This window comes from Brachionichthys hirsutus, chromosome 16 (assembly GCF_040956055.1).
Source record: "Brachionichthys hirsutus isolate HB-005 chromosome 16, CSIRO-AGI_Bhir_v1, whole genome shotgun sequence".
Lineage (NCBI taxonomy): Eukaryota > Metazoa > Chordata > Actinopteri > Lophiiformes > Brachionichthyidae > Brachionichthys > Brachionichthys hirsutus.
The window spans coordinates 10,206,293-10,219,128 of record NC_090912.1 but is presented as its reverse complement, the minus strand read 5'-3'; the positions used below and the strand labels follow the sequence as shown (position 1 = coordinate 10,219,128).

At 43.8% G+C, this 12,836-nt stretch overlaps 2 protein-coding genes across 2 annotated transcripts; one reads left to right on the top strand and one right to left on the bottom strand.

The window, feature by feature from the left end:
- Positions 1 to 3,158: 3,158 nt before the first annotated feature.
- Positions 3,159 to 6,405, top strand: LOC137905627 (proline-rich protein 14-like). The gene is made up of 7 exons (XM_068749869.1): positions 3,159 to 3,188; positions 3,321 to 3,377; positions 3,580 to 3,741; positions 3,834 to 3,922; positions 4,011 to 4,082; positions 4,164 to 4,294; positions 6,326 to 6,405. The coding sequence occupies exons 1-7, from the start codon at positions 3,159 to 3,161 to the stop codon at positions 6,331 to 6,333; spliced, it is 549 nt and encodes a 182-aa protein (XP_068605970.1). The 3' UTR covers positions 6,334 to 6,405.
- A 935-nt stretch (positions 6,406 to 7,340) lies between these two features.
- syt5a (synaptotagmin Va) lies at positions 7,341 to 11,806 on the bottom strand. The gene is made up of 9 exons (XM_068749626.1): positions 11,647 to 11,806; positions 10,925 to 10,939; positions 10,045 to 10,226; positions 9,626 to 9,712; positions 9,351 to 9,518; positions 8,118 to 8,285; positions 7,910 to 8,027; positions 7,701 to 7,834; positions 7,341 to 7,550 (listed from the first exon to the last, which is right to left on the bottom strand). Exons 1-9 carry the CDS (start codon positions 11,804 to 11,806, stop codon positions 7,341 to 7,343), a joined length of 1,242 nt encoding a protein of 413 aa, XP_068605727.1.
- Between the last annotated feature and the right edge of the window lie 1,030 nt (positions 11,807 to 12,836).

Sequence of the window (12,836 nt, the reverse complement as noted above, 5' to 3'; positions counted from 1 at the left end):
CTAGCGCCACCTACAAAAATCACAATGCATTGTGCCTATGGGGGGTCCGACGCCAACTTTGTCGGACAGCCACGAAATTTGGTACACACATGCGTCAAGTCAGGGCAAAAAAAAAAAAAAATTATGGCCACGCCCCCAAACACACAGGAAGGCGGCCATATTGGATATAATTTTAAAAACTGCAGAGTCAGCGTTTGCACACACACACACTCCAATCCAAACCAAATTTTAAACACTTATTGACCCTTCCTACCTGGACACTTTAAAAGGGACACTTTGACAATCAGCCTTACAGCGCCCCCTAGAGAACGATAACATAAATTGAATGGGAATTAAAAAAATACTTTGCCAGAAATGATTGAAACTTACCAGAAAAGTCCCTCACGTGGTCCCGATCAAAAAACACAATTGTAACCACGTTGTTGTTTTTACGGTGTTGCCGTGGCGATGGCAACCCCTCCTATGGGGAGGGGTCCGACGCCAACTTTGTCGGACAGCCACGAAATTCGGTACAGACGTGCGTCATGTCAGGGCAAAAAAAAAAAGTATTGTGGCCACGCCCCCAGACACACAGGAAGGCGGCCATATTGGATTGAAACTCCTGATGGCAGATGGCCATATAATCCAAATAACGATTTGACTAAACTGTGAGCTACTCATGCAGCTCAAATCTAAACACTTGCGAAGCACTCAGGACAAAAGCGGCGCGCGTCGGCGGGTCAGCTCAACGGCCTGTCGGCGGGCGAGGGCCTACAACGCCGCTTGCGGCTTTAATGTTGTTATTGTTGTTGCATTGCCTTTCATTGGAATGAGGATGATGAAAGGTACACTAATGGAGAAAGTGTTCTTGATTCCATCACCCCTCCATCACCCCTCTGACATTATAATTTCATTAGTTATGATTTACCTGCTTGTCTCGGGCCATCCTTCGGTCCAGAGCGCTCTGACGCCGCCTGGCCTCCCAGTGCATAGCTGACATGCTGATATGCAGCAGCTGGAGACAAAAACAGATCCATGTTCATCATCATCATCTGATTCAAACTCTTCCTGCATCTGCATATCCTAGATTTCAAGATTTCAAAAGATTTATTGTCATTGTAGTACAACACAATTATGTTCAAGTAGCAACACTGCATAATTTGAAACGCACAAATGTTGGACATTCTTGCACTACGAACCTGGATGGACCTGTACCTTCTTCCTGAGGGCAGCAGGCGGAACAGATGATGAGCAGGGTGATGGCGGTCCCGCAGGATTTTCCTTCCTCTCCTCAGACAGCGCGTGCTGTAGAATGTAGATGGTACTAATCTCTGGGGCAGCAGTCCCGATGATTTTCCCGTCTGTTGTAGCGCTTTCTGATCCTCGCTGGGAAACAAAAATATATTTGACTTTTTTTTTTACATCTTAGGTCACATGAACAATAATATAGAATATTTAAAAAAGAAACATCTGCAAAACTAAATATTTTAACACTCAAATTTACTAACAATTTTGTACTTGCCGCACAAGACTATTTAGAAGCACACCTTCTTCCTCCACCTGTCTGCGTCCCGATCTGATAATAGAGCAACCTGATATATTCCCAACCTCAGCCATCAGCTCCTCTGACTAGTGATCACCTGTCACCTGGCCCACAGTCTGTCGCTTCCACTTCCAGTACAACCCATCTGAATGACTTAATGAAAAAATTGATTCATCTTAACCGCTTTGTCCTCTACCGGGTCGCGGGTCGTGCTGAAACCTATCCCAGCCGTCAACGGGAAAGAGGCGGGGTACCCCCTGGACAAGCCCCCAGTTCATCACAGGGCCACACATAGACAGGTAAACATTCATCTCGTTGTATATCCACTATGCAATGACAATAAAGGCTTTCTATTCTATGTAGCTAATTCACCTAATTTACATGTTTTTGGTGGTGTGAGGAAACCGGAGAACCCGGAGAGAGAAATGATAATTAATTATTTAAAGGTCCCATATTATACCCTTTTTCCACACATTAACGCAGTTTCCAGACACTTATATGAAATATTTTTGGTTGGGGGTGTGCCGCAGGATTTTGTAAATGTAAAAAATGTGCCGCGGCTCAAAAAAGGTTGGGAAACACTGCGCTAGACTAACACTTTTATTTTGAAACTTTCAGCGGAAGTTCCATCATTGTGATTGTGACTTCCGCTATTTAACGCCGGGCATTAGTGACGTCAGGAGTGTGTCTTGCACCGGACCGCACGGCCAGGTTTGGCATTTTCTAGCGTCGAAAGCGCTTAAAATGAGATAAGAGGAGTTAAAGGAGACCAAACGAATCCGAAGGCTTTGAAAAGGTAAAATGAATTTCCCGATTTATGACATCTTAGCCGATTCACGCGCAATATAATATGCTAACGGTAGCTAGGCGCAGCTAGCTCGAGCAGCTTTTGTATTTTCTCCAAATCCCTTTTTTCTGTTTTGTTCTCACGCCGATCCTAAATACCGCTCGTTTTCTGTGAGTGTCCCTTTGTTTCATGTCACATAAAAAAGACCGATGTGAGAAAGTAATAAGGCCAAAAAAAAAAAGGAACTCCTGTTCGTCAAATGACGATGAATTACCTTGTAGGAATGTTTATGGGATTCTGAGCCGCGAGAGAAATTAGACACCCTCAGGTGAGCTCTTTTGTTGAGCTGCACCCAGGTGTGGCTGGGGGGGGTAATGAAATGCAGTTTAGCATCTAACCGGAAGTGCAATTACGAGACAAATATTCAGGTTAAAAAGATTTTACACTTGTTACGTACACGGATTTGGTGTTAGGAAGATTCTCCAATAATAATATACGGTGTCTTAATCCTCCTCCTCTGTTCAGAGATGGTTTCTCCAGAAATGGCTTCTTTAACTCCTCTTTAAGCGTGTGTGTGTGTGTGTGTGTGTGTGTGTGTGTGTGCGTGTGTGTGTGTGTGCGCGTGCGTGGAACAAATGGCACAAACAACTTTCAGGTGACTTCAACCTTCCTCGGCTGGAGGCCCAGAACTCTTTTTGTTGTTGTTTTTGTCATTAGATGTTATTCTGTCTCTCTCACAGTCCTCAAAAATGCGGAGTCGACCTCTGACCCTGAAGGACAGCGATGGCAGGCGGCAGGGCTTGGGGGCGGCGACGGCGACGCCGCATCCGGCTCGGCCTTCGGCTGACGATGAGGCCGATGGCGGCGCGTCTGAAACGCGTGCTCGTCCAATCGCAGAGCTTTTTACCTTTCCCTCAGCACTGCCTCCTGTAGCCGTGCCCCCATGCTGCGGTTCTCAGCAGTTGCCATGGAGACGATATTTGAGTCGGCGAGGGGCGTAACTTGTTTGAGTCCCCTGAGGCCATTGAAGGACTGGACAGCCCCGCCTGGCCTGAACAACGACCACTGGTTGGTTGGCTCTAATATTAACCCTTATTAATATTCATGAGTATTAGTACATCATAATATTGCACTTAGAGCATTAACTATAACTTTCCTTTCTCCTTGCAGCTATGTGCAAATATACCCTTTTTTAATGTCTTATTTCTTTGTGCGTCATTTTTAATCGGTGTGCGGTTCGTGCATTTTAAGTAATTTATATCTCTGACAGCCCAGCTTCTCCCGCCCGGGGACTTCAGAAGCAGCGGTCCAATCACAGCTCCCGTTGCCTACGCCTCCCCCGGCGACGGTCTCTTCAGCCAATGGACTGTCTGCTCTGCTTTCCACGAGCCAATCGACAGCAGGCCCAGAGTTTCTCAGCACAAATGGAGAGGTGGATATTTTTTTTGTTTCCTATTTTTTATTGTCAAGTCATTTTTACTCATAGTTTCCACTGATTGGATCTCTGTGTCCATTTTATGTCAGCGAGCCAAACGCGTCTCACAGATTCGAATCCGGCGGGCATCACCGCGTGAAACGTTGCTCACGCCAATGGGACTGCCAAAGGTCAAAAGGTAGGTCGCGTGGGTGTGGAGGAAATGAACACAGTCATTTACAAACACATTGACCATATTCCAAAATCATCAGTAAACATTTTTTCAGGTTAAAGAAGAAAGAGTTCAGTCTGGAGGGGATTTATACGAACAAGAACTACAATTCCCCCTCAAGCAACAGGTAATGGTAACCTTTAAAAAGAATAATGCAAATCTCCCTGAATCTCCAGTCTTCTACCATGTTTTGTTTTTCACCCCACAGGAGTCTTGAAACAATATTTGAGGAGCCACGGGAGAAGAATGGAGCGCTACTCCTGATTGGACGGCAGAAAAGACGGAGGGTTCTCCTTTTTCCTGACTTTACTCAGCCCCGGAAAAGGAAGAGACTGCAAGGTGGGTTGGGAAATGTATTGAGAGCATGATAAAGCGACGGTAGTCTCCTTATTTATGTCCCTCCTTCGTGTTATTTTGTATTTTATTTCTAACTACGCAGTTGTATTCATTATTACTACATAGAGGTAGCACTTCTCTTTTCATCATCTTGTTCTTCACACTTCTTTTTTCAAAATGTTTGTCGACCCGGGAAGCGGAAAGCGTCTCTCCGTCAGTGCAATGGCAGCGTCCCTCATGGGGACGAGTCGGACGTGGATGTGATGCTGGTGGAGCGACTTTCTGATACAACGGGGCTTGGATGTGTGATCTGTGACATCACATCCAGTCAGCAAGCCAAAGGCCAAATGAACACATGGGTTTTTTTTTGCAGTGTATTTGCTGTTTTATTTTTTACAGTGTTGGATGTGAAACGTGAACCAGATGGATAGAAATATAAATGTACATTTTCTTCGTATTGCTGATCTGCTCGGAAGAAAAGCCCATAATGGGCAGCTTATATTTTCAAGAGGTTTGTTAACATCAATACTCTATTAGTACTGGGGCAGTACTGAATGAGTACTACGGCAGTATTGTGTGAGTACTGGAGATCTAAAATATTTGGACCTTTTTAAAATGTAATATATTTCAGCTGGCAAAATGTCTATATTTGGATCAATACAATTTGTGCCTGCAGTTAGGTTTGTTGTTGATTATTTGTGGACATGAGATTAAAGTATGTATATTTACATTCAGATTGTCTGTGATATCATCATTGGTGTTGAGAATTTGTTAATGGCTGGTTATCAGCTGGTCGAGTTTATGCTGGCCTCACAGCCAGATGGTACCGGGTTCAAATCGTGTCTGCGTCGGGGTTCTCCTGTCTCCGCCCACCTCCAAAAACATGCAATTTAGGGGAATCGATTACTCCAAATTGTCCGTAGCGTATGAGTGCGTGCGTCGGTGTGTGCGCGGGGGTGGGGGGATAGTTGGTAGCAATGTCGAAAAGTTCAAAGAGCCCCGGCTTCAGATCCCACTACGGGAATGGGATGGAGAGGGGGTAGCAGGGTAGGCCCAGGGCCGCCTGGGCGGGGTGAAGTGGACCGGTCCAGTTCACCCCGCCCAGGCAAGGCCCCAGGCCTACCCTGCTACCCCCGCTCTACCCCACTCCCACAGCGGGACTCGAACCCGGGGCCTCCGACACGGTGGTTGGTAGCAATACCAACCACCCCACAGTGCGGGGTAGGAAAGTCGAGGCATTAACAAAGCCATACTTGTCGGATGATGAGGTGCTATTTCAGACCACAGTGTGTTGCACTGGAGCTGTGCTTTTTCCTTATGTGACGCCATACTGCATTCTTGGTGGTGCAGTGGGTAGCACACTTGACTCCCAGCCAGAAGGTCCTGGGTTCAAAACCAAGGGGTGCAGCGTGTCGTTTTTTTTTTTTACAAGAATTTGAGGTTTGTTGTTTGGTCCTCGGCAGCTGTGTTGGATCAGTCGTTCTTCGCCTCTGCACTTTGTGATGATGCTGGAGAGACACTGATTTTGGGTGTGAGAGTTATTATTGCGTGTGGATTTTGGTTCATGGGTTAATGTGGCTTCCAGTGTGTGTGTCTCTAGTTCAGCTTTTCCCAACCGGTGTGCCGCGAGAGATCGTCAGGTGTGCCGTGAGAAATTTTCCAAAAAAATATATATATATTGTAGCGATCGCGCGAGATCACGTGAGGCGCAATGCATCATGGTGGTGCTGCACCAGGACAGACTCTCACCGTACCGACCCCTCGCAAGCTGAAAATATGATTATGATTTTGAGAGCACATTGTCAACCTCTACCCCAACGAGCTCTTTGCAATGATTTTAATGCTTTTAGCAGCTTTGGTATGATTTTGTAAACCTCGTGTGAACACAGAAATATTTTGAAATGCAAAAGAAAAACTTTTCACTTACCAGCAAAACCCTTGCTGCTTAAACAAGGCCTCATTCAGCTTACCCAAATACTGACATCCCAGTGCTGATGCTGAAGAAGCTGACTTGTCTCCCCCTTTCTCCCCAAGGTGCTTAGTGAGTGCAGTCCTTTCCTGAACCAGCCTGAGATCTGGATTGTGACCTGGTTTCCTGTTCAACGCATTCCTCGCCAAAGAACTGGCCTTAGAGGTCGTTGGCGTCAGCTTTCATGTTGGCAGTGGGTGCATTGACAGTTTTGTCTTCAAGCAGATGATAGCAGATGCCCGACATGCCTTTGATATTGCAGTAAGTCATTGACTTACATCTTACATGGAAATAAAAAGTACATTAAAATGTTTTAGCCATTGATCTGTTTTGTTGTGATGATTAGGATCAAGGTGACTCTAGTGAACTTATTAATGCAATTTATTGCAAAAAGAAATTTTCAGTTGCATTATATGAACTGCTGAAATTCAAAGGAGTACTTAAAAAATGCAACATGCAAGCCAAAAATAAATTTAAAAGAAGTGTTACTTGCACTGTTTTCTTCATCGAGTTGGTGCTTTAAGATTCGGATGAACAAAGTACCGGTACTTTGTCAGGACAGTATCTAAAGTGAGAGCACCACATTGAATCTTTACCTTTTGTTTGCTTTTTTGTTTACAGAGGTTACTGGGCTTCCAAATGAATCTCTTAGATATTGGTGGAGGATTTAGAGGGAAACATGTAACGTTTGTGACAAAATAACGGACAATTACTGGCTTCCTGGGCTGCACATCGGAGACTGGCTTCTTCTCAACAACATGGGCGCTTACAATATTTGTATCAGCACTAACTTTAATGGATTTGAGAGAACACACATTTACCCTGTGGCGACAGCGGAGACTTGGCACACTCTAAACCTCTCTCACACCTACAACAATATGCTCTTATGACCTGGTAAAAATTCAAGACACCTGAAATTTCTTATATGAGAGTAATCACAATCACAAGTAGTCACAAATCCTGCTAAGGTTGCCATTAAGGTCACGTAAGGTTGCTAGATTTGTATTTAGTGTAATACTGGAGGAGATTAAAAGAGTATGAAATGGGGATAACCCACAAACTATAAAAAGTCATTTTTGTTTAGCGGATAGGGGCCTTCAGAGCAGCATCCACCTCCTCCTCTGGCTGGAGGATGTGCCACTGGGCCACTGGACGCCTGGGATTGGCCAGCATGTCCGACCAGTGGCGTAGTCCAACACCTGAGGCACCATAGCCGATCCAACATTTGCCGATGGGGTCGTTGCTGCCCAGCTTGTCGTAGTCGTACACAGTAATCACCACCTGGACTTTCTGTTGGTGGAGGATGAGTCATAACTAGAACACGTTATTCTGTTGTTTCAATTTAAAGCCGAAGGACAGATGTAGAGTTTTAAATTCATACAGCTTTAACAATTAGCAACAAGAAGTGCACGCCGGCGCTAAGAAGTGTTATGCACACACCTGGATCTGGGAGAAGGGGATCTCAAAGCTGAAGCTCTCATTGAAGTAAGGATTCAAAGTGTTTTGCTTGACTGATGTCTTCTTCTTCTTCAGCCGCTTCCCGTTGTGCTGCAGCACCACCTTAACAAAGGGATCTTAGAGAGATATTAAATGAGAGATCGAGATTCAGCATCAGAACCTGCCTCAGGTATTCACGTCTGAGTGTTTACCCGACAGTCCTCCAACATCCATCTTCTTCAGATTCTTGGCTTCCATGATGTTAACAGTTAGCTTGCCAGCCGTGGGGACGTAACGAAGGGAGATACAGACGTCACCTAGCTTTTCTTGCTGTGCGGACGGAGCATTCACATGAAATAATCGGTTACCTCTTTGGTCAAATTCACGACAATCTTTAATAGACATAAAAAGATGATGTACCTCCTCTTTCTCTCCTCCAATCAAATCCCTCCACTCGTGTATTGGCTGTCCAAGGTCTATAGAGTTCATGGGGATCTTTATCTCACCAATGAGGTCATGCTTACCAAAACGATCGAAATCAAACACATGCATCACCAGAGTCTGCCCTCCCAACTCAGTATAGGGTATCTGCAGAGTGAGAATTTAAAAGAGGTTGTCTCTTAAGTGTTTTTGACACTGGAGAAAATCAGATGTGCAATAAGAAGAGAGGGGTTCGTCTCTTTCGTAACAGTATCCTACAATGCAACATCTGTTTGCTATTTTGACCAAAGACTGGCACAGATGTTTCATATATATTTGCGGGCAGCATTTATAGAGACGTACACAATTGCTAATCACACCGCAAATATTTTACATAGTATTCATGGATATTAACTTTTTGTTGGATTTTGTAACATGAGAAGTATTCCGAGTCACGAGACAAGAAGGCTTTAACTTGTTACAAGGAGAACCGGCTGTGATTGGTTCAAAGATCCTTGCAAAAGCGACAAATCCGAGTGGAGTAATGACCACTTCGTGTTCCCTGATGTTTCCTACCAGGATTTAATAAATTACCGAATCCTACATCCCAGCCCATTTTACTCTTTGAAGGACTCGGAATTATCGTTCTTGACAGCTACAATCGTTTTGTTTTGGATGGGTCCCAGCTCTGCTCACATAATCCAAAATACTTTTCAAACGGACACATCAATTTAATTTGGAATGTGGGCTTCATTTATTACGACATTACAGCGACATCTAGCAAATCTTGCATAATATAACTTGCCTGAAATGATCCAAAGCATTCTGTTATCATTTTAGCAGCGGAATGGTTTTCGTTGATCTTTCTGTTTATTTAGTCTTTTATTAAGAAAGCTGTGTTTTTATTGCTCTCTCAGCTCATACGGTGATTCTGGAGAGTCATATGTCACCTTAAGAACGTAATAAAAGTGCTTTTTTCTCTCTCCCACACCGATTGTGACAGTTTATAATAGCGCACATAGTCGGCTTTATCGCTGGATAAATGATCAACGTGTGTAAACACAGCCTACAAGTATGGCTGCACGCAATGCATTGTGGGAAAATTAGAAATGGACCAACCCCTCTTGATAGCTACAGTATGAGTGTGTTCACTATGTTACTGAAGGAATAATTCTACTTTAAAACAACTGCAAGGTTTTATATTCAACTACTGCAGAGTCGTGAGGGACAAACCTTAAATATGAATGTCTCATTGAAGACGGGGCAGAGGTTCTTGCGCTGGATTTTTGTCTCGTACTTCTTCTTCTTGTCGGGCAGTACGTAGACTTTGACATAAGGATCTGATGTCCCGCCCATGTCCATGGCTGCGAGGTCCTGAGCCTGTAGGATGCCGACTATCAGCTGGAGAATGGAAGGGGAGGTGAGTTCATCTGTATGGCCTCAATGGGAATCATTCATTTATCACTGGTAGGTTTCTGAATATTTGGGTTCTGCACGCATGTCTGAACCTGGTTTTCAGTGAAGTTATAGTCCAGTGTGTACTCCAGCCTGCCCAGATTTTCCTTCTCTTCCTCTTCCTTCCCTTCATCACCTTCCTGGAAGAGACGCATGGAAAAACTTGCTGAATAATCAAAAACTTTATGTTCAGATTCATGTCATTGATTTATTTTTGTATTGTACTTTCACAAAACAAATCTAAAACTGCTGATTATGTGTTTAGAGTGGAGAATATGGTGAGAACCACTAAGCTGCATTTATACACATCTCATATGTTTTACCTATAGTAGAGAAGTGTAACTCCTGGAATTTGGATATTGCACTTTGCTATATCACCCTTTGTGTTAATGGTATTATGAGACGCTGTCATTTTATCCAGTCTCAGGCTGGAAGTAGATAAACAGGACCTGCCTTCCTTATCTCTTCTTACCTTCTTCTCCTCTCCATCCTCTCCTTCCTTGTCCTTCTTCTTGCGCCCTCGTCCTGCCTTCCTCTCACGGGCCTTCTTAGGCTTTTTGGTTTTGTTGAAGCACTTCTTGTAGATGCAGAATCCCAAACAGGCGAAGAGGGCAAGAACCACAGCTATAATGGCACCTATGGCCCAAAGGGGCACTGGAGGAAGGATGGAGAACTGTGAATTTGTAGTGTGGTCACCCAGATAGCGTCACCACTTTTAGTAAAAAGTTTGTTTCATACTGAGGTGAGCTGGTATAAGACCACGACCATACCTTCTTGGATGTCCAATATTCCATGAGCAATGATAACGTCAAGGCCAAATGTAGGCTAACACGCCCTCACATGTCCTTTGTGATTGTTGCAAATAGATTTTTTTGAAGGCTAAGGCACTAAATAAACACAAATGTCAAAGGTACATTTGCATTCTTTCTTCACAGAGCTGCTAGCAAGGCTACCGGTAGATGTTTATGTGTATGCTTATTTGTCAGAACAAAATATATCAAATAATCTTTTTGTGTGGATCTGGAAAAAAGGGTTGAATCTAGAATAATCTTCTTAACTTTTTTAACTTTTTGTCTGCATGTTAAAGTAACTGCCTTAATAAATAAAAATTGTGTGAAAAAATACAGTGAGCACTTGTGTATTGAAATGATGACGATGCTTATTTCAGTCCTGTAACAGTATCATATAATGCGGTCCAGTGGATTTGTGACACTTTGGAGTTTAATTATTTCATTTATTTGGATGGATTTGAGACATATTTTCAAATCAAATCTGAGCATCACATGAGGTCAATATGCATGAAAATACTGAAGACATGGAAATGAAAAAAAAGGAGAAGATTATGGACTTACTGCCAAGTTTATGATCTTGAAGAGTGCAGCAGAGTGGTCACATGAGGTAATGAAGAGATAAAACACACAAGATATAAAAATGAGAGGACAGAATGGTTATGGTTTCAGCTTGTCCCCTGAGGCTTCGCCACAGCAAATCAATGTTCTCCACTTCACCCTGTCCTTTGCATCGTCCCCCCCAACACCAGCCACTCTCATGTCCTCCCTCACTACGTCCATGTCTCTTCTCCTGGGTCGTCCTCTAGCCCTGCTAGACAGCATGTTGGGCGAGGCAGCTCCTTGTAATGTTAATGACTTTTAAACTTCTATGCAGTTAAGTATTTTATGCTTACCAGATAATGTCTTGTTTGTTCATTTGTCTCCCTTATTAATTAAAAATCATTCACGGAAATACGGAATGAGGGGGCTCCTTTCAGGAGATAAAATGACACATGTTAACAGCCCAGTTTTTTTTTAACACAAAAACCCATCAAACGCTCTAAACATGAAAACACAAGCATGTTGTGTTGCCTTTATGCCTTTAGAATTTGCCAAATGCCTCAATAAATACTAACCTAGTTTAAGCAATGGCACTAACTGCCTTTTTTATTTTATTTTTTAATTGGAGCATTTGTGTCCATGTGTACGAACCCTGAAGATAAAATGCTGAACGTATTACTAAAACCACTTTCTTGTCAACCGCAGTGAACGAATGTATTTCTCTGTATTCGCAGAGTGCTCACTTGGCAGATGTGTGAGTTCATTGAAGAACTTGCTCTTCATGCTGTTGAACTGGTGGTTGGAGTGGTGTGACGGGGGTTGAACAGGTGGAGGCTCCTTCTCCCTTTCCTCCTCCTCGGCCGCCCTGCGGACCCGTGTCATCACAGTGCTGACCAGTCGCATCGCCGCTCTGATCAGGGCGAAGAAGAGCAGAATGGTCAGCACTCAGATCACATTGATATGAACTTGAGCGGCATCCCGTTCTTAAACCATGATATTTACAGTATTCAACTCAAGTCTTACAGCTTCAACTCTTCTAAAGGAAGACTTTCTGCAAGTTTTAGGAGCGTTTTTCTTTTCTTTTTTTCGTACCATTCTTCCAGAAGGACATTTGCAAGGTCACCAGTGATGTTGAATGAGAAAGCCTGGCTCACCGTTGTTCTATGAGATTTAGGTCAGCACTCTGTGCAGATCAGTCAAGTTCTTCAACACAAAACGAACTCAATCAGGTCTTTATGGACCTTGTGTTGTGCAGTGGACCGCAGTCCCGTTGGAACAGGAAGGAGCCAGCTCCAAAATGTTTCCACAAAGTTGGGAGGAAGAAATGGTCAAAAATGTCTTGTTCCTTACGTTGGAAGTAAAAGGCCAAGCCCAACTCCAGAAATTCACGCTTGGCACAAACCAATCAGACCAAGTAAATTTCTCATGGCAACCACCAAACCCAGACTCTTCCATCAGATTGCCAGATGGAGAAGCGTAATTGGCTCATGGCTTCCGGCGCTGTGAGCGGCGGCTGCCTTCTCGGAGCTCCGCAGTACTTAGTTCAGCTTAGTTTTAGATTTTTTCTCTTTCTATACTTTCTTTTATATCCCATGGGTAACTCATCCTACTATATCCAATTGATACAAACATTCACATTCACCACGAAACCAGGAGCTGGTTATCTGGTGTAAACAAGAGAGGAGCTCCTGGTGATGAGGACAACAACGCGAGCCACATCATACCACCGGAGCTAAGGGGGAGATGCAGCGGATGCAAGGCTGGGGCTAAGCTGAGGTGCTTCAAAAACATCGATTCCCTCGGTCAACATAGGGAACGTGAACTCGCTGGCCAACAAGAACTGTCTGCACTGAACAACTCATTTCTAGGCTGATAATAATATTGATCCAAAAATTAAAGGATCGATGAGTTTACTGCGCTACAAAGGCAATCT